Below are 19310 nucleotides of genomic sequence, written 5' to 3'. Positions count from 1 at the left end.
AACATTGATGTCGCGCTTAACCCATCTCATCAATGTATCTCTTCCTAGATCTAAAGTGTTCCGGAAAAAAGTACGACAAACTTTCACTTTCATTCCTGCCTCGGTTGGAAGAAATAAATCGTGACCTTCAGACTTTAGATGCTTTGTACCAGTTTGCTTTCTTCTCCTTTTGATACCCCTACTAGTTACCAATCCCTTAATGTAAGCTTTTTTCTCCTGCCATGTTTTTAAAGTCTTCCAAAAATGATGAAAAATATTGCTTCTATCTTGGTCGCTTACTTGACTACACGCAAAAGAATTTGAAGTTTTCTTTTTTGGTAAGGAATTATGTTTACAACAACTTTTTATACTCCTAGGGCTTCTCATTTTGTTGTGCGTAATTTCCTTTTTAGATGTTCTTGTGTAGCCAATGTAACCCTCGCCGATCATTCGATTTTGAGTTGCTTTTTTCCTTCTTTTTGAAATAGTCTCTCTTTTTTCATCGCCTGAGATTTCCATATTACTTGTTGATGCTATCACACTCTTTCTATTTATTTTCTCTGCGGTATTATGCCCTATTTCTTCAACAGCATTCTCTGTTGCTTCATTGTATTCAATCAAATTCATTTGGGGTATTCCTGGTATAGATGGTTCGTCGAAATCAACATCCACGATTTCTTCATGTCCTATAATAGTTTCTTGCTTCTTAAAGTTTATTTCAATTGGAATTTCTTCTTGTGGGGACGGCATATAATCTCCAAATTGGCAAAAATATCTTCTTCATCTTTCGAATTGGAACGTTTGCTCATCAGCGCCAAATGTAACAATTTTTTGCTCCGAATAGACATCTAGTTTCGTAGTATTTTAAATTAATTAAATGTCAACAATTCATTATTTATACATAATAATAATTAATATTTTACTCGATTTTAATTTTTTGAGGTTATAGGAACGTAACATCAAAGTCTGCACCAATGTGAAATTAAACAATAATGATTATTGCATCAATAATACCTATAACTTATCATACTTACAGTTATTTGTTGTTAAGTCACATTGAAAATTTACAAAACCGCACTATTTTCTATCACGATTTCCATGTAATAACAACTGATTAAGCGGGAAATTCTTGCAATGCAGGTTTAGCAGGAGAAGCGCAGACTGTTATGTGCAAGAAATTGGCAGCGCTTGGGGGACGTAATACCTGCTATGTTTTCTTCTGGCACATGACAGATATTGCGATCATCTATTCGAATATCAACACATAGCAGGTTCTTTATATTTAATTTAAAAAATAGCGGGAAATTTTTAACACATAACAGCTATTACCAGTCGATGCGCATGAGTTAATAGAATTACATCATGCTTGAACCTAAAAATGGCCAAAAAATGCACATAGCAGATGTTGCAGAATCAACGACGATATCTCTTCTCAGCGAATCATTTTTTTTACTGATTAAATCTGTTGCGCCTCTTGTGGCGATGATCAGAAAGGAAACGCAACTGTTTAGATTTTCTTGGTTTTTATTTGGTGTTGACCGTTCGAGGTCTGACAGAGATCTGGCCACAGAATAGGTAAAAACTAAAACTAGGATATTACAAAATGTGTACCCCCCCGAAAGTGGGGTGGTACGGAGGCGTGGTACCTGTTTTGAGCAGGCGTACTGAACATGCTCCCCCCGTAAAATATTGTTTTTACAAATTCTAAATGTACGAATGAACAAAATTGGTAAATAATAAGAATTAACGAATTAACGATCGTAAAGAGTTAAAGATGCATGCAGAAAATTGGACAAAAGTTGTTACTAAATTTTTAGGTCTTTCTTTACTAATCACTTGGTAGAGCGCACACTTTCACAATAGGCCTTTTCACTACACCACGTAATGTTTTCACTGACACGACGCGTGTTAATCCATCGGCGCCTGGGTGAACCTCTGTGATGCGGCCCATGAGCTACTGAAGCGGTGGCAGGTTTTCTTCTTTCAAAAGAACAAGTTGACCGACTTGGGGGTGTTGAAACTTGGTGGCGACCCATTTACTTCTGGGTTGTAGTTGTGTCAAAATTTCCTTTGACCACCTCTTCCAGAACTGTTGGCGACGTTGTTCTAGCTGCTGGTATTTTGACAGCCTGGTGGTTTTCACGTCAACCAGGGAAGGCTTGGGTGGTGCGGTCAGTGCTTCGCCGATTAGAAAATGACCAGGTGTCAGGGGTTGTAAGTCGGAAGGATCATTGGAAAGGGGGGAAAGGGGACGTGAATTAAGACAGGATTCGATCATAGTCAATAACGTATACATGTCCTCGAAATTTAACATCGCGCCTTGTGTCACGCGTTTGAGATGAAATTTGGCGGATTTTACCGCAGCCTCATGTAGTCCACCGAAATGGGGCGCTCTTGGGGGCAAAAACCTCCACGTTATCTCTTGTGTTATCAGTTGTTTTTCGCGTTATCAGATGTTATGCTACATACTTTTCTTCTTCTGGCGATAAACCGTTTGAAGGCGTTCATAAACGAGGAGGTGGTGCAATCGCAAACTAATTCAAGGTGTATAGCCTTGGTGCAGCAGCAAACAAAAACAACTATGTATCCCTTTATTGTTTTTTTTGTTCGACCATGTCCATTTTGGAGCAAAATGGGTCCGGCATAATCGACCGCGGAATTTGAGAAGGCTCTCGCGGGTCGGACTCGCGGTCCAGGCAAATCTCCCATCAATTGCTCGCAAGTGGTCGGTTTAACGCGAAAACAGGGAACGCATTTGTGTAGAACCCTTCGCACCGTATCCCGTCCTGCTAAAGGCCAATATTTTTGTCTCATGACCGACAAAACTAATTGACAACCCGCATGCAAATGGGTGATGTGTGTGTATGTGATTATCAGTTTTGTTACCCAATGATGTCTTGGTAAAATTATCGGAAATTTAGTTTCGCTTGACAACGAGGCGTTCCGTAATCGACCACCGGACTCTAAGCAAACCGACTTCGTCAATGAATGGGTTCAGTGATAACAATGAACTTTCGCGGGGTAACAATTTTTGTTTTGAAAGATAGTTTATTTCAGAGTGAAACGCTTCTTGTTGTGTAAGTAAGATTATTTTCGTGTGGGCATTCTTCAATTCCTCACACGACAAGTGATCGGTACGGCGACCATCCTTGTGCCGTAAGTTATTAACGAATCGCAAACAAAACGCAGTCACACGTATCAATTTTGAAAAGGAGGAAAATTTACGCAGCCAAGTGCCACTTTCCGCGGCTCCGGCGCCGGCGTGGCTTGCGCAACAAATTGTTTTAGTTTCCGGTAATTCAGTTTTATTCAAAGCTGCCCCTTTTGGCCATTCTGATTGATTCTTACGCAAAAAACCGGGTCCATTCCACCACAATGGGGAAGTTTCTAGACGTTTGGGAGATGCGCCGCGTGATAGCAAATCTGCCGGGTTTTCCTTTGTGTTTATGTAGTTCCAACTGCAGGGATCCGACAGTTCTTGAATTTTGGCGACGCGGTTCGCAACGAAGATTTTTAATTTTACCGGTTCCGTTCGCAGCCATGCCAGAACTACTTCTGAATCCGTCCAATAATAAATTTTACCAATCGGCAAATTAAGAATATTTTTGATTTTTTCGACTAACTGCGCCGATAGTAACGCGGCGCACAGTTCCAGTCGCGGTACGCTAATCGTCTTCAACGGCGCGACCCGACCTTTGGAACAAATTAGACGAATGTGGAACTGCCCTTTAACGTCTGGGTGGCGTACGTAGGCACATCCGCCGTATGCAGAAGTACTCGCGTCACTGAATACATGTATCTCCATACTTTCGGGCATACTGTCGTTGATTATTTTCCGTGGGATCCGAATATCGTTTAGATCGCGAAATTCGCGTACGAACGTTAACCACAACGAGTATAAAATTCAATTGAAAGTGACTCGTCCCAGTTTAACTTGGACGACCAAATTTTTTGTAAAATGAGCTTTGCTGTTACCGTGATCGGGGTGATTAATCCCATGGGATCAAAGAGTCGAGCAATTGTGCTCAGAATAGTACGCTTCGTTGCTTTGTTGGGCACAGGAATGTCCGCGGTGGAAAATCTAAACGTATCCGATCGCGTGTCCCAATTCAAACCTAAGGTTTTTTCCTCCGATTGAGGCGATAAATCGATGATGTCTGAGTCGGAAACATCGTTGATTTCTGGAAGGTTTGAAGCCCACTTGCGTAAGTGAAAACCGCCACGACTTAGTACTTCGTTCATCTCGTTTTGTAGCTTTACTGCATCAGCTGGTGTTGCGACTCCCGTGATTAAATCGTCTACATAAAAATCGCGCAAAATGATTCGAGTAGTGTCAGGAAATTCTTCCGCTTCCATCGTAGCTAATTCCTGCAAGCTTCGAACTGACAAGAACGGCGACGATGCTAAACCGAACGTTAGTTTTTAAGCGGTACACTTGCACGGGTTCTAGCTGGTGGAATCGCGGTGTTCTTCCTGTACGTCAATCATACGAAACATTTTTGCGATATCGGCAGTCAATCCGTATGCGTGAGTGCGAAATCTTACCAAAATGCTAAATAAATCATCTTGTAAGCGCGGACCAACCAACAAGCTATCGTTCAAGCTTTTGTTGTTCGAACTTTTTGCGGAACCGTCAAACACGACGCGTAATTTTGTCGTCAAACTGTTCTATTTATTTCGGACAACGGGACGGGCTCCAGATGGTCCAGCTCCAGGTACTCTTTTATTACGGTCGCGTACGCTTGCTGGAGTTCTGGTTCTTTGGTGAACTTTTTCTCCAACCCTCTAAATCGTTTTATGGCAATATTGTACGTGTCCCCGATGTCGGGAGGAAAATTTGAAAAGGGTAGTTGAACTTGGAATTTATGACCAATCCGAGTGGTGGTTTCACGAAAGATGTTTTCACAGGCAATATCGTCCTTGGACATAAAGACTTTATTTTCATCGAACCGTTCGAATTCCCAAAACCGCTCGACCAATTTATGAAGGTCTGGAGTGGTCACGGACATATGACAACCAGATGTGAGACTGTTGGTTTGTGAATCAATGCAAATGGACCCAGCGACGATCCATCCTAACTTAGTCTTTTGAAAGAACAAATCCGTGTCGTCTTTAAATTGTCCCACGCATAATAACGATAAATACAATTCGTTTCCAATCAGCAGGTCTATATCCGATGCGACATGAAAGCCCGGATCCGCTAACGGAATGTTTTTAGGGATTTTTAGTTTTGATCTGTTAATAGTTACGTGTGGTAATTTTTCTGTGATTTTTGGCAGAACCAAACATTTCAAGGTAGACTTGAAAGCTGTTACTTTTGATTGAATTTGAACCGCGGTACGTTTATGTATTTGGTTACAACCATCGTTGATACCCTTTATTTCAACGAAGGTGTCTTCTAAGGCCCGGTATTTCAGTACTTGGTTAAACCAAGAATTTTTGGTTAACTCGTTTGAAGCGTATTTCAGTGTTGGGTTATACACTCATCCCATGGTTAAATTTCTTGGTCAGTTGACCAAGGTAGCGAGGGTGGGTTAACCCAAATTTATTGCGCGCGCATTCTGAGATTTCTTCAAATTCAATTGTAATCTGGCACATCTGGCATTACAAGATTTGTAATTAATTTCAAAATTTTAATGAGGGCTTTTGAGATGATGTACTCTGCATCACATGAAAAATAAAAATATTTGGTATATACCTAATATTAAACTTGAATGTCAGTCGTATTTGATCTGTTCGTTGCGAAGTTTGGAGTTTGTTGAGTTTGTTAAGTTATAACTTTATTGTGTATAATATAACATTATTGTAAATAATAACACTGCGCGACGAATTTAACTAATTTTGAGTAGGTACCCTTTTTAAAAGTTAGTATTTTGTGATCTAAAGACAGTACCAAATAATATCTTTTTCTCAAAATTTTTGTATCAGGTACAGATTACAACTTGTTTAGCAACTAACTTTGATGCGATTTTTTTCACTCACAAAAATTTGTGTTTTTTTTTTATACTAATTTTGAATTAATTGTATTGGAGTAGTGTAAACATTTCCAGTTTGAAAACAAAAAAGTAAGTTTAATACCTACACCAGTCGTAATCTACTTGATTTAAAAATTAGTATTTTTGAAAATAATAACATAACATTTAAACGCGACATGATATGTCTTATAAAAATGTGGGTTACTTGTTATTGCACTTATTAGTTTTTAGGGTACCAAAATCTTGTTACGCAGTGTAATGAGTGCAGAGCGTGGCGTTCGATAAAAAAATCTCTACACACGAGAAATTGTGACACTCGTAAATTTGGTGCGTGAAAACATCAGAATAAATCAGAATCTAATCTGATTCCAACTAAGTTGACAGCCCGCTGACCGTTAACACCACAAGAAGTACTACCAACATACAAAAATTGTTGGTTAGTTAACCGAAATATCTTATCCCACCGTTTTGGTACTGAAATACGCCTTCTTGGTTAACTTTCTGGTAAACATTTAACCATGGTTAGTTAACCGTGATTTTAACCAAGTACTGAAATACCGGGCCTTAGTGTAGTTTTAGCTTATGGCATGCATTTTCGCTAATGAAGTTCGATTGCGATCCACAGTCTAATAACGCCCGCAAATCAAAGGATGATCCGTTTTTATCCGAAACTCTAACGAGTGCGGTGGACAATATTGTTGTCCGGTTATTTAGGAACGCGCAATGACTCGTACTCGCGATGGGTGCGTTCTCCACGTGTAGGAGAGTGTTGTGTTTATTATTGCAGGTCCGACCAGGGTGCCCAGGTAATTTTTCTACTAGATCGCCGAAAGAGGACTCTGAAGTAGCCAAATATCGCCAACAGTGATTAGTAAACACAAAAAATCCCCAAATTTGAAAGTAAAGAAAGAAAATGTAATATAATGTATATATATTGAAACAAAACTTATATAAAATTCAAAATAATTAAGGTTTGGAAACAAAACAAAATAAATGTGTATATTATATAATAACAATGATAATACTTATATTAACGGTGAAGTCGAGGGGAAAATATCATATGTTCGGAAGTCCAAAATACTGGAAAGACAAGAAAAGCCAAATAAGAAAGACCAAAGGTAAGACTTTTCAGACGCACACGCCTGTAGAAATAGTGCTACTGCTAGGCGCGAAATTTAAATTTCAGCACAATCGAATTTAAACATATTGTACTTTCACCGTCGACACGACGTAATTATCGCAGTCTTTTATTCACTTCAGTCATCGTCGGCAAGGTTAATAATGTTTAACACTGCGTTAAATTCCGATGTTACATTTTCCTCATCGTTTTTATTAAGTTGATTATAAATGTCACTATTGAATAAAGTTAACATTTCAGGAGTTGCTTCGAAATTTTTACAACAAATTTTTCTGTTAAAACAAAATATCTTTGATCGAATGATTGCATCCAAAGTTCTGAACTTCATTCTGTTTCGTGTTTTTGTTTTGACATAGTTCATGACTGAGAACACTCTCTCCACTGCTGCGTTGCTTATGGGCAAACACAGGAAGCGCAATACAACAGTCGCTAAATTTTCAAAAAGTTTTTCACCTGAACCATCTACATAGTTATAAACAACGGGCCAGAATTGTAGTACATTGTTTGGTACAATCCCTGTTGCAAATTCTTCACCCCAATTTATGAGCTTCAGTTTTCTCCACTCATTGTTAAGAGAGTACAAATCTTCCCCATAAATAAACAGCTCTAAACCTAATGCTGAAAATTCATTATTTGTCTCTTTGTTTAGGCATACTTGAGGGTTTAAAAACCTCGCTTTATCAAATATTTCAATATTGGAAGGTACCCGCGAAACAAATTCCCTGAGTAACGTTACGATAAAATTTAGACAACGAGTTTTTATATCGGATCTTTCAGCAGCACTGAAGTGTTGGTTCAGTTCAATGCTGAATGTATAGCCCAAGTCAGCGTCATCCACGGATAAAAATGATAATCTATTTTCAACAGAATTGATTATATTATTTAAAATTTGAATTTTATTCTCATTACTTCCATGCCTATTATTATTTAGAAAAATGGGCTTAATAACTCTCCTAGCTAAACTTTCGATCAATAGAAAATAATTCCTATACAGAGAATTTATATCATAGTTATTACTCTGGAACATTAAATTGAGTCGATTTGTCTCTTCTAGAAACGGCATTATAAATTTGCAATAGAGTAACATTTTGTCATCATTAAGTATATTATGGATGGTCTTTGCTTTATAGCATTTTTCTTTACTGCCTGCCACGTTGAAAAATAATTTCAATTCTACCCAGTTGTCTAGAATTCGTTGCATAACATTGTATCTTGATAGCCACCTAGTACTAGATAATTTTATGAAATTTTTAAAAGAACGATTTTCGTTGATATTAATTAAATCGTATATTTTTTTGTATTCCAATCTTCGCAAAGGAGAATTGCTGAACCAGTTATAAATTTCATGCGCTAGAAAATCTAGACAACTGGGTAACTCTACACTTGCTTTTGAAACACATAGGTGGATGGCATGACATATACATTTTATTAAAAGTAAATTTGGAATGTCAGCCTTAAGAAGCGTATAAACTGAATGGTTTTGTCCACACAAATTTGAACCACCATCAGTTCCTAATGCTACCATGTTACTTAAAGGTATGCCAATTTTTGTAAAAAAGGCAGTTATGGAGGTGTACAAAGCATCTGCAGTTGCTCTTTCCACCTCAAGTAGGCCCAGAAAATCTGTTGTAATATTTGTTCCATCAAAGTAACGAATGCAAATCGCCAAATACTTATTAACGCTGACATCAGTAGATTCATCAATTATGCAGGAGTACTTCTTACTACCAACATTTTGCACAATGTTCTGTAAATATGCTGGACCAAAAACATGTTGAATCAGCAATGAACATTTTGTGTAATGTAATCTAATATTGCTGAAATTGCCTTGGCCTGTCTTTATAAGCAACTCACTCAAGTGATCAACCGATCTGAAAGAGCAGTGATGTAATATAAACATAGTTAATTGTAGCTCAATCTTCTTCTGCTCATTACTTAAAAGTTTCGGTGGAACTAAAATGTGCTCAATAAGTTTTATTTAAAACTGTCTAAACTCACCTACAGTAATGTTGAACAGTTTGGGTTTTCGGTAGCACTCTGTTTTTTGCATTGTTCATATGCTGTTTAGTATGGGCATGTTTTTGAAGGTCACTATAATGTGCTCGTAGAGAACAGTGGCAATAAAGACAGAATGCCTCATTGGGGTCTGCATCATTGTAATTGGGTATAGTTTTATATTCCCGAAGCCAGCCTAAACCAATTACACCGTGAAGAATATAATGTAAATAGCTTAATAATTATTACCTTTTGCCCACTGTTGCGTTACCCATTCGGTCCTAAAATGCCTTAAATATTTGCGTCTTGGCATTATCACTTCTGTTAGAAAGAAACAACCACAGCTTTATAATAACATTGAACGTTGCTAATGCTACGTTGCTCCCATCAGTCCCATCGTTTTTGCGTCGTTTTGAGTTTTTGTGACTTCCTTTCTTGTGTTTGACAGATCACAGACAGTGGCAGTTGGTTTAAAAATATGGCGGTAAATTTAAAATATACATTTGATTTAATAGAAATTTTGACAAACTTCCAACGTAAGTGACAAAAATATTATTGAGCGCCAACGCAAAGATTCAAAATCGCCAAAAAAATAGCCAGTCGCCGAAGCATAAATTTTAACGCCAAAATACCTGCTGTTATGATCCCACCGATGATTCATGGACCCATCACTGATCATTATGGCTAATTATGTATGCTTTGCATGACGAAGGTCCATGGGTCTAAGTGATAACAGAACCTATATAATTGTACCCCCAACAGTATTCAAAATCATTCAGTATTCAGCATTCCATATTCCATATTCAGTAATCAGTAGTTAGTAGTTAGTCGATCACGAAGTTAGTCTGTAGAATTAAAGAATATATATATATACCATCTAAAGTTTGTGTCAATCCTCTTCAAAATTCGACCGGCCCAAAAAGGAGATAAAAAGAACCATCACAAACTGGCGCAGTCGTTAAGGATTTCCAACCGGGAGCAGAAAAACTTGTGAAAAAGGGAAGATACGGTCAACTTTGTTGAAAATCCGCAACCTGATTTCAAGTCTACTGGTCGAAAAAGAAAAGGAAGAAACAAACTTCTAGATCCGAGTCATCTTCACGGTAAGTGTAATTATTCTTTTGACCACGAATTTCTAACTTATCTATACGATGGTCGATACACGATCCAACCAAAACCAAAACCAAAATCAAAATCAAAACCAAAATCAAAATCAAAATCAAAATCAAAATCAAAATCAAAATCAAAATCCAAATGAAAGTTCTGTCCAAACTTTCAATCTATCTAATATAAGAGCAATCATTTCTGACGACTTTGATGGAAATCGAGAAAAACTCTATGATTTTGTTCAAGATTGTACACAAGCTTGGTCATTATGCAATGATCAACAGAAGCAATTACTACTTCCTTACATTGAATCGAAACTAAAAGGTTCAGCTCGTGCTCAAACAAGAAACAGACGATTCAAAGACTTGCAAGAATTAAATCTCTATTTACTTCAATTATTCGGTGATCGTCGCGATTTATCACAAATTTTAGAAGAACTAAATTTAATTAAACAAAATAAAAATGAGTCAGTTCAAAATTATTTTAATCGTATTGAAAATCTACAAACTATCGCCCTAAACACATCAGCTTTACAGGATGCAATCCAAAATCCAGGTAGAACAGCTATGATAATGGAAATTGCACTTCAACGATTTATTTTACATTCAAATGATGCTATTTCGAATTGTTTACGTAGATCAAAACCGCAAACACTAAATGATGCGTTACGCGAAGCATTATCAGAAGAAAAATATCTCTTAGCCCGAAATCCACATTGCAACGGTAACACTTCTACATTATTTTGTTCCTACTGTAAGAAAAAAGGTCATAAAACTCAAGAATGTCGAAACCCTTCTCGTGATCAATCTAAGTTCCATTATTCAAACTCACAAAGACAAACTAACTCTAATTCTAACTCTAATTCTCATAGTACGACTAACTCTAATCGCCAAAATCAAAATACAAATCAAAACTCAAAATTCTGCAACTATTGCAAACATAAAGGACATATGATTTCAGAATGTCGAAAACGACAATATAATAATAACAAAAATCAATCAAGTTCACACAATTTACCTTCCACATCATCCTCATCAAATTCGGTAAATTTAAACGCCAAAATGTCCGCAATCAGTGTCGCGTTGTTGGACATCCCACATTACTAAAAAGCGATACGCATTCAAGAAATCATAATTTCAAAAAATCAAATCAAATTCATATGCAGAATATCGACAAAGAATTTTTAAATAAACAATCCTCTTATCATATTGATTTATCCAAGTCAAATCTTACATTTGTAAATCTTCCTCATTTCAACAATCAAAAACAAATAATCAATTTCAAATTTCTTGTTGACACTGGTGCAAATGTCTCTCTGATAAAAACCGATAAGTTGAAGACAACATCATTAAATTATAATCCTAACGATACCACCATGATAACTGGTATTGACTCTAATAATGCAATTTTAACTGCAGGCAGTGTTTCCTTAGAACCTCATTTCGAGAATCACGATTTAAAGATCAAATTCCAAATTGTCCAAGGTGATAACGCTATTCCTTACGATGGTATTATCGGTAACGATTTCCTAACCGAACAAGAAGCAGTAATTGATTTGAGTAATTCTGAATTAAAATTAAAATCTTTGCCATTCCCACTAAAACTGTATCCGCATTGTTCCTATTCGATCAACTCTTCCGTACCAACAATTTTAAAACCGCGTTCTGAAACTGTTATTGAAGTCAATATAGTTAACGAAGGAAATTTAAATGTTGGACTCTCACCGGAAATTAAAGTTCACGATGGTGTTTTTTTGGCAAAAGCTATCCTATTTGTAAACAAAGACAAGAAAGCTTTAACAACAATAGTTAACACTACAGACAAATTTGTAAAAATAAATCATATAAATTTACTTCTGGAAGAATTCAGTGAGGACCGCAGTAACATTTTTCTTAACACATCCGAGTCAAATATCACGAATCAAAAACAATACATTAAAACAAGATTGGAAACTCTTGATGCCAATCTTCGACTTGACCACTTAAACGGCGATGAAAAACAATCTGTAATTAGAATTTGTCGCAACTATAACGATATTTTTCAACTACCAGGAGATCATTTAACGCACACAGATGCAATTCGTCATAAAATCATTACAACAAATTCAGAACCAATCAGTTCAAAAATCTATCGCTTTCCAAAAGTACATCAAGTAGAATTATCTAACCAAATTGATAAAATGCTCGATCAAAAGATTATAGAACCCTCAACTTCACCATTCAACGCACCACTATGGATCGTCCCCAAAAAAGTTGATAGCTCTGGTAAACCAAAGTGGCGCATTGTTGTGGATTATCGCAAATTAAATTCAGTTACAGTCGGTGATTCATTTCCAATTCCTAACATCGAAGAAATTTTGGATCAATTAGGTCATTCATGTTATTTTTCAACTCTTGATTTAGCTAATGGGTTTCATCAGATCAAAATGGATGAAAACGATGCCTATAAGACAGCATTCTCGACACACACTGGACATTATCAATTCACTCGTATGCCATTCGGTTTGAAAAATGCTCCATCAACATTCCAAAGAATGATGAATACAGTTTTAACCGGATTACAAGGCTCACAGTGTTTTGTGTACCTTGATGATATTGTCATTTATGCTTCATCAATTGAACAGCACGAACAAAAACTAAAGGCTATATTCAAGAGACTTCGCGAAAATAATTTAAAGCTTCAACCCGACAAATGCGAGTTCATGAAAAAAGAAATAACATATCTAGGACATATTATATCTGCAGAAGGTGTGAAACCTGACCCTATGAAAATTCAAGCTGTTACTAAATTTCCCATTCCGACCAAAGTTCAAAATGTTAAACAATTTCTGGGCCTAGCAGGTTATTATCGGAAATTTATTAAAAATTTCGCAAAAATTGCTAAACCACTCACAAACCTTTTAAAGAAAAATCATCCATTTGAATGGAAAGAAGAACAACAAAAATCATTCGATCAATTGAAACAAATACTAACAACAGAACCCATACTTCAGTATCCAGACTTTGAGAAAACTTTCATCGTAACAACCGATAGTTCAAATTTTGCAATTGGTGCTATTTTATCTCAAGGCGAAATAGGCAAAGACTTAGCTATCTCTTATGCTTCACGCACATTGAATCAATCAGAAATCAACTATTCAACAACTGAAAAAGAACTTCTCGCTATTTTATTTGCTGTCAAGCGATATCGTCCGTACTTATATGGTCAAAAATTCAGAATAATCACAGACCACCGTCCTCTCCAATGGTTATTCAATTGTTCAGATCAATCATCTAGACTTTTAAGATGGAAATTAAAACTCAGTGAATTTGATTATGAAATTGTGTACAAGCCTGGTCGTCTAAACGCAAATGCTGACGCACTGTCACGAAATCCAGTTTTACCCATAACCACTGACGACAGACAGTATTCGAAATTTCTCGAATATCACTACAAAAACGACAAAACAATTGAATTTTCCTCAATAAAAGAAAATATCTTTAACGTAAGTCCTAATGTCTTATTTATAGCCAAAGATCTACATCCAGACAACAAAAATTACGAAACTCTAAATGAAAAATACGATCTAAATGTATTGAATGCAGATAATATTAATCTTCACGATGTTATTGTTTTACAAAACAACAGTTCTAAAACTTACATATTAATCACACATTTAAATCATTTTGATCAACCCACCTACCAAGACATTTACTATTCTCTTATCAACCTCTACGATAAAGCTAATTTAGAAAAGGAAAGGCAACTCTTCATCAAAGATCCTTCCTACTACAATACAAAAATTAAAATGACAAACTTTAACAGCATGCTCTCGTTCATCTTTAGCGATGTAGTCAAAATTACGATAATTCAATCCGAAAAACTAACGCCAACATCTGAAAACGAGAAAATCAAAATTTTAACCGAAAACCACTCAACTTCAATTTCAGGACATACCGGGTTTAGCAAAACTTACAAACGAATAAAAGAACACTACAAGTGGAACGGTATGAAACACGACATCAAAAAATTCATAAAAAATTGCAGAAATTGCCAGATAAACAAAATTAATAGACATCCCACTAAAGCCCCAATGCAAATTACTACGACTTCATCCAGACCATTCGAAAAGCTATTTCTGGATATAGTAGGACCTTTACCAATAACGGAAAACGGAAATAAATTTATTCTCACCTTACAAGATGATTTAACAAAATTTTCTTATGCATACCCATTACCGAACCATGAATCTAAAACAATCGCGGATAAATTTTGTGAATTTATACTAATATTTGGAACACCCGAGAGTATAGTAACCGACAATGGAACCGAATTCACATCAAATTTAATTAAAGAGATCAATAAACTTTTCAAAATAAAACATATTACGACAAGTCCTTACCATCCTCAAAGTAACGGTGCCTTAGAAAGATCACACGCTACTCTTAAAGACTACCTCAAACATTTCGTCAACAAAGAACAGAATAACTGGGATCAATTCATACAAACAGCTATGTTTTCATACAATTGTCAAATTCATTCAACTACACATTTTTCTCCTTACGAATTGTTATTCGGACACAAACCACTACTACCAAATTCAATCACCCGTACACCAGAATTTCGTTACACATATGAAGACTACCATAAACAATTACAACTGAGACTCAACAAATCATTCGAGACCGCTAAATTAAATGCAAATCACTCTAAAGAAACATCTAAAATCCGTTATGACAAAAGAACAAACGACTATAAATTCAAAATCGGTGACTATGCTTACTTAAAAAGCAAATCAACAACTCCAGGAACTTCTCAAAAACTCTCACCACATTATAAAGGACCATTTAAAATAATCAGAGTAAACGCTAACGAAACCGTAGTCCTAAAAATCAAAAATAGAGAACAAACGTACCACAAAAATTTATTAAAACCAACCATTGTTTCAGATGATACGAATCCAAATAATACTACTCCTTGCACTCGCAAAGACATCACCGTCTCTTCCGACGAATAACTTCGAAATAACGCCGATAGAACAAAAGTCAGGACTTTTTTATCAAGATTTAGGCCAAATTCGCATAAGCAACGACCATTTCACTCTTCTCACTTTCAAAAACATTTCGTTTCTCTCTAACAAACTCGCTTATATCCATTTAATTTTTAACAACTCTCAAAATCTATGCGAAACAATCACATCGATCAAATTCCCTTCAGCTTACTGTGTTAACTCAATTCGAATTATGAAAAATCAAATCAAACATTTGCTAGAAAAATCAGATACAATCAGACATCTAGTCGGACACACTCTAACGAATAAATTTAATAGACAACGCCGTGGATTAATTAACGGAGCATCAACAGTTTTAAAATTTCTTTTTGGTACCCCCGATGCAACGGATGCTCAAAGATATGATAATGCTATAAAGTCACTAGCAAACAACGAAAAACAAACAGCGATTCTCATGCAACAACAAATTCGAATCATGTCTTCCACAATCGACAATTATAATAAATCAGTTACTACCCTCAAAGCAAACGAAGAAAACATTAATAATAATTTTAGAAAATTTCAACAATTTTCAAATAATGTCTTAGATCGAGTTACTCAGTTAGAACAACTAGACTCTATCACAAAACATTTCGATCTCTTAAACGAAATCATAGTAGAACTTAGTAATGAGTACGATTCCCTCATAACGTCAATAATGTTTGCTAAACTAAACATCATATACCCAAAGGTAATCAATCCTCAAGACCTATGGTCAGAACTTTCAACTATAAAAATTAGTACAGATTTTATTTTTCCAGTCACTTTGAATGACTATAGTGATATCTACAAACTATATTCACTGTGTAAACTTAATGCAATTTATAACAACGAATTATTAATCTTTTCTCTCAAAATTCCATTAGTTGATCATAAAAATTATAATCTTTTTAAAGTCATCCCTCTACCTATTCAACATTACAACTCTAACATATATTCCTTTATAACGCCTTCCTATCCTTACTTGACTATCAGCATAGATAAAGACGAATTCGCTGGATTGAAAGATCTTTCCAACTGCCAACCACTGGAAGAAAGGATAACACTATGTTCTGATGTTATGACATACGCCACTACCTCAAATCCAAGTTGTGAAGTTACACCTAAAGTAGAACATTCGAATGAAGTACCAACAAATTGTCATCTCAACGTAATTAAAGCACAGTTCGAAGTTTATCACAAAATTGGACCCAACGAATGGTTGTACATTGTTTCGAAGCCAACGAGCCTCACCATCAATTGCAAATTCGATAAACAGGACTCTACGGACAAAACCATAGAAAACGTCGGAATCATTCGATTAAGCACAGGTTGTGTGGGTCGCACTATGTCTTCATCCCTTAAACCAAGTTATAACCAAACCGTCATCGTTCATCACTACATCCCTAATTTCGACATAACGAGAAATGTCAAATACCCAGGGAAAATCAAGGAGTTAAGCAGGATGGAAACCAAACCCGTGATGTTCCGAACCGTCGATTTAGACCAACTCCATGATGCCAAACATCAACTCCAGATGTTTTCAGATGTACTACAGGACCAAATCAACAAACCTATCCTAGGAACTTACGTCGACCACTCCGTGATAATATTTTCGTCGCTCATTTTCGTAATCTTTGGTGCCATGATCACTTTCATCTACAGAAACAAATTGGTGCCGAAGTGTTCAAAACGCAAAAGTGAAGTGTCAAGTTTGCAGAATACCCAAACTGTGCAGCAGACTGTTCCACAAAGTGAATTTTTGATTGAAATACCTCAACAAACTAGTAACGAAACTCATAATGTAAATTTCAGAAGCATTTATTAAGTAGTTCTCCCCTTTTTATATCTCCATGTTATCTTTATTGTTTTTTTTACCTTTTTATATATTTGTATTCACACATATATCAAAAAACTTAGGAGGGAGGAGTGTTATGATCCCACCGATGATTCATGGACCCATCACTGATCATTATGGCTAATTATGTATGCTTTGCATGACGAAGGTCCATGGGTCTAAGTGATAACAGAACCTATATAATTGTACCCCCAACAGTATTCAAAATCATTCAGTATTCAGCATTCCATATTCCATATTCAGTAATCAGTAGTTAGTAGTTAGTCGATCACGAAGTTAGTCTGTAGAATTAAAGAATATATATATATACCATCTAAAGTTTGTGTCAATCCTCTTCAAAATTCGACCGGCCCAAAAAGGAGATAAAAAGAACCATCACACTGCCTAAATCGCCCAAATGGCGATAAATCGCCAAATCTGGGCACCGTGGGTCCGACAACGACTCGAAGTGCAATTATCGCCCTTGTGATTAGGGCGCAAACAATTTTTGCACAGCTTGTGCTTATTTATCTCCGCTAATCTTTGATTAACCGTCAGCGTTAAAAATGCTCTGCACTGATACATCTGGTGTACTTGGTTGCAAATGACGCAGTTAGTCGAAGTTGTGTTGTGTCTTGCGTTGTTTGTTTTTTGCGCTGAGTGTGATGGAGGTTTGGCATTTGACCCTGAACCCGACTCCACTTTATTTATTTCTAAAGATTCCAGAGTTTGACACCGCTGTGTCAGGAAATTTTGTAATCGTGCGTATGTGGGAATTTCAGAATTGAGGGAAGATTCCCATGCCAAGCCGGTTGCTTGATCAAATTTTGATACCATGATGTGAATTAATAAATCGTCCCATTGATTCACGGGTCTCTCAAGTGATTCCAAAACTTTTAAATGCGTTGTAACAGATTGTAGCAAATTTCTAAGAGACCTTGGTTCCTTTGTCGCTGCGTTTAACGAAAATATCTCGCGTACATGGTGTTGGACGATTAACCTGGAATTTTCGTAGCGCGCCTCCAAAAGTTCCCAAGCTTTGGCATAATTTTCGTTTGAAACAGTTAAATGTTGGATGTTTTGGCGTGCATCGCCCGTCAAACTAGAATTAAGATAATGAAATTTTTGGATTCCCGATAATTTTGAATTGTTGTGTATTAGATTTTTGAACGTGTCGCGAAACGTTACCCATGCTGTAAAATTACCGGAAAAAATTGGCAATTCAATGTCTGGGAGCTTTATCTGGGCTGATTCCGTGTTTGCCCGGAAGTCGTTAATTTTTGCTTCAGCCCGACTTGTGACGTTATAAAAATCGTTTTCAAAATTCACTAATTGTTCTTCCGCTGCTTCCGTAGGCTCTACTGCCGCTATTTTCGCGTGGATTTCATCAAACTCGTTTAGGCACGCTTCCAAACCCTTTAATCGCCGCTGAATTTCCGTAATTTTGTCGTTGGCGGATACTTCGTTTAAGAAATTATTAAACCGTGTGAGTTTGCTTTTGAGCAGCCCCCGCCGAAACTTTAATTGTGATAATTCCGTCATAGTGAGATCTCGTAAAACGTACTGACAATGATGTGATCGAATCTTGTCTATATCTTAGGATTATGGATAAGAGGATGCACTGACCTTTTTCTTTGCTCCTGGTTGGATGAATTGTTGCTTGCTGTGATGCCGAGTCGGTATGTTCGGGAAGCGCGTTTGTCTTGCGATGTCGACACTGCTTATGCTTCCGATAATTTACTTGGACCGTTATTTTTAGTGATAACAGATCCGGCTCGAAGGACCATTTTATATGTTGCGCCTCTTGTGGCGATGATCAGAAAGAAAACGCAACTGTTTAGATTTTCTTGGTTTTTATTTGGTGTTGACCGTTCGAGGTCTGACAGAGATCTGGCTTAACTAAAACTAGGATATTACAAAATGTGTACCCCCCCGAAAGTGGGGTGGTACGGAGGCGTGGTACCTGTTTTGAGCAGGCGTACTGAACAAAATCAAAAATTGGAGTTGCCAATGCAGGCCATCGTAAAAATAACGAATTTTCTTTATTTGGGTATAAATAATTAATCCAACTGAGTCTAAAATATAATTTATTTCACTTGCTAGGGTTTTAAAACGTACTGTTGAAATTCTAAAAGAACATTAATATTATTACATAGTTGCATTACTTTTTCTAAAAATGTATGCACCGTTTATCAGTCGAAGATTGGAGTTCATTTCTAATGAATAAATTACATAAATTTGTTCTTTTGAAATTTTTGTTAGGTCCGTTAT

At 36.5% G+C, this 19310-nt stretch overlaps 2 protein-coding genes across 2 annotated transcripts; one reads left to right on the top strand and one right to left on the bottom strand.

The window, feature by feature from the left end:
- Positions 1 to 4637: 4637 nt before the first annotated feature.
- On the bottom strand, positions 4638 to 5344 carry LOC148172229 (uncharacterized). Its single transcript, XM_088038903.1, has 2 exons — positions 5295 to 5344; positions 4638 to 5214 (listed from the first exon to the last, which is right to left on the bottom strand). The coding sequence occupies exons 1-2, from the start codon at positions 5342 to 5344 to the stop codon at positions 4638 to 4640; spliced, it is 627 nt and encodes a 208-aa protein (XP_087895029.1).
- A 4385-nt stretch (positions 5345 to 9729) lies between these two features.
- On the top strand, positions 9730 to 17378 carry LOC148172228 (uncharacterized). The gene is made up of 2 exons (XM_088038241.1): positions 9730 to 10190; positions 15123 to 17378. Exon 2 carries the CDS (start codon positions 15123 to 15125, stop codon positions 17028 to 17030), a length of 1908 nt encoding a protein of 635 aa, XP_087894367.1. The 5' UTR covers positions 9730 to 10190; the 3' UTR covers positions 17031 to 17378.
- Positions 17379 to 19310: the final 1932 nt, after the last annotated feature.

Source organism: Gnatocerus cornutus, chromosome 6, assembly GCF_029298725.1.
Source record: "Gnatocerus cornutus isolate USDA-ARS CGAHR chromosome 6, icGnaCorn1.1, whole genome shotgun sequence".
NCBI classification, from domain to species: Eukaryota; Metazoa; Arthropoda; class Insecta; order Coleoptera; family Tenebrionidae; genus Gnatocerus; species Gnatocerus cornutus.
This window is presented reverse-complemented; position numbering and strand designations above follow the sequence as displayed.

Coding starts and splice junctions, on each gene's coding strand:
- LOC148172229 (XM_088038903.1), bottom strand. CDS start 5,344: ATGGTTGTAACCAAATACATAAACGTACCGCGGTTCAAATTCAATCAA. Junction 5,215..5,294: donor CGGTTCAAATTCAATCAAAA/GTAACAGCTTTC, acceptor AACTATTAACAG/ATCAAAACTAAAAATCCCTA.
- LOC148172228 (XM_088038241.1), top strand. CDS start 15,123: ATGATACGAATCCAAATAATACTACTCCTTGCACTCGCAAAGACATCA.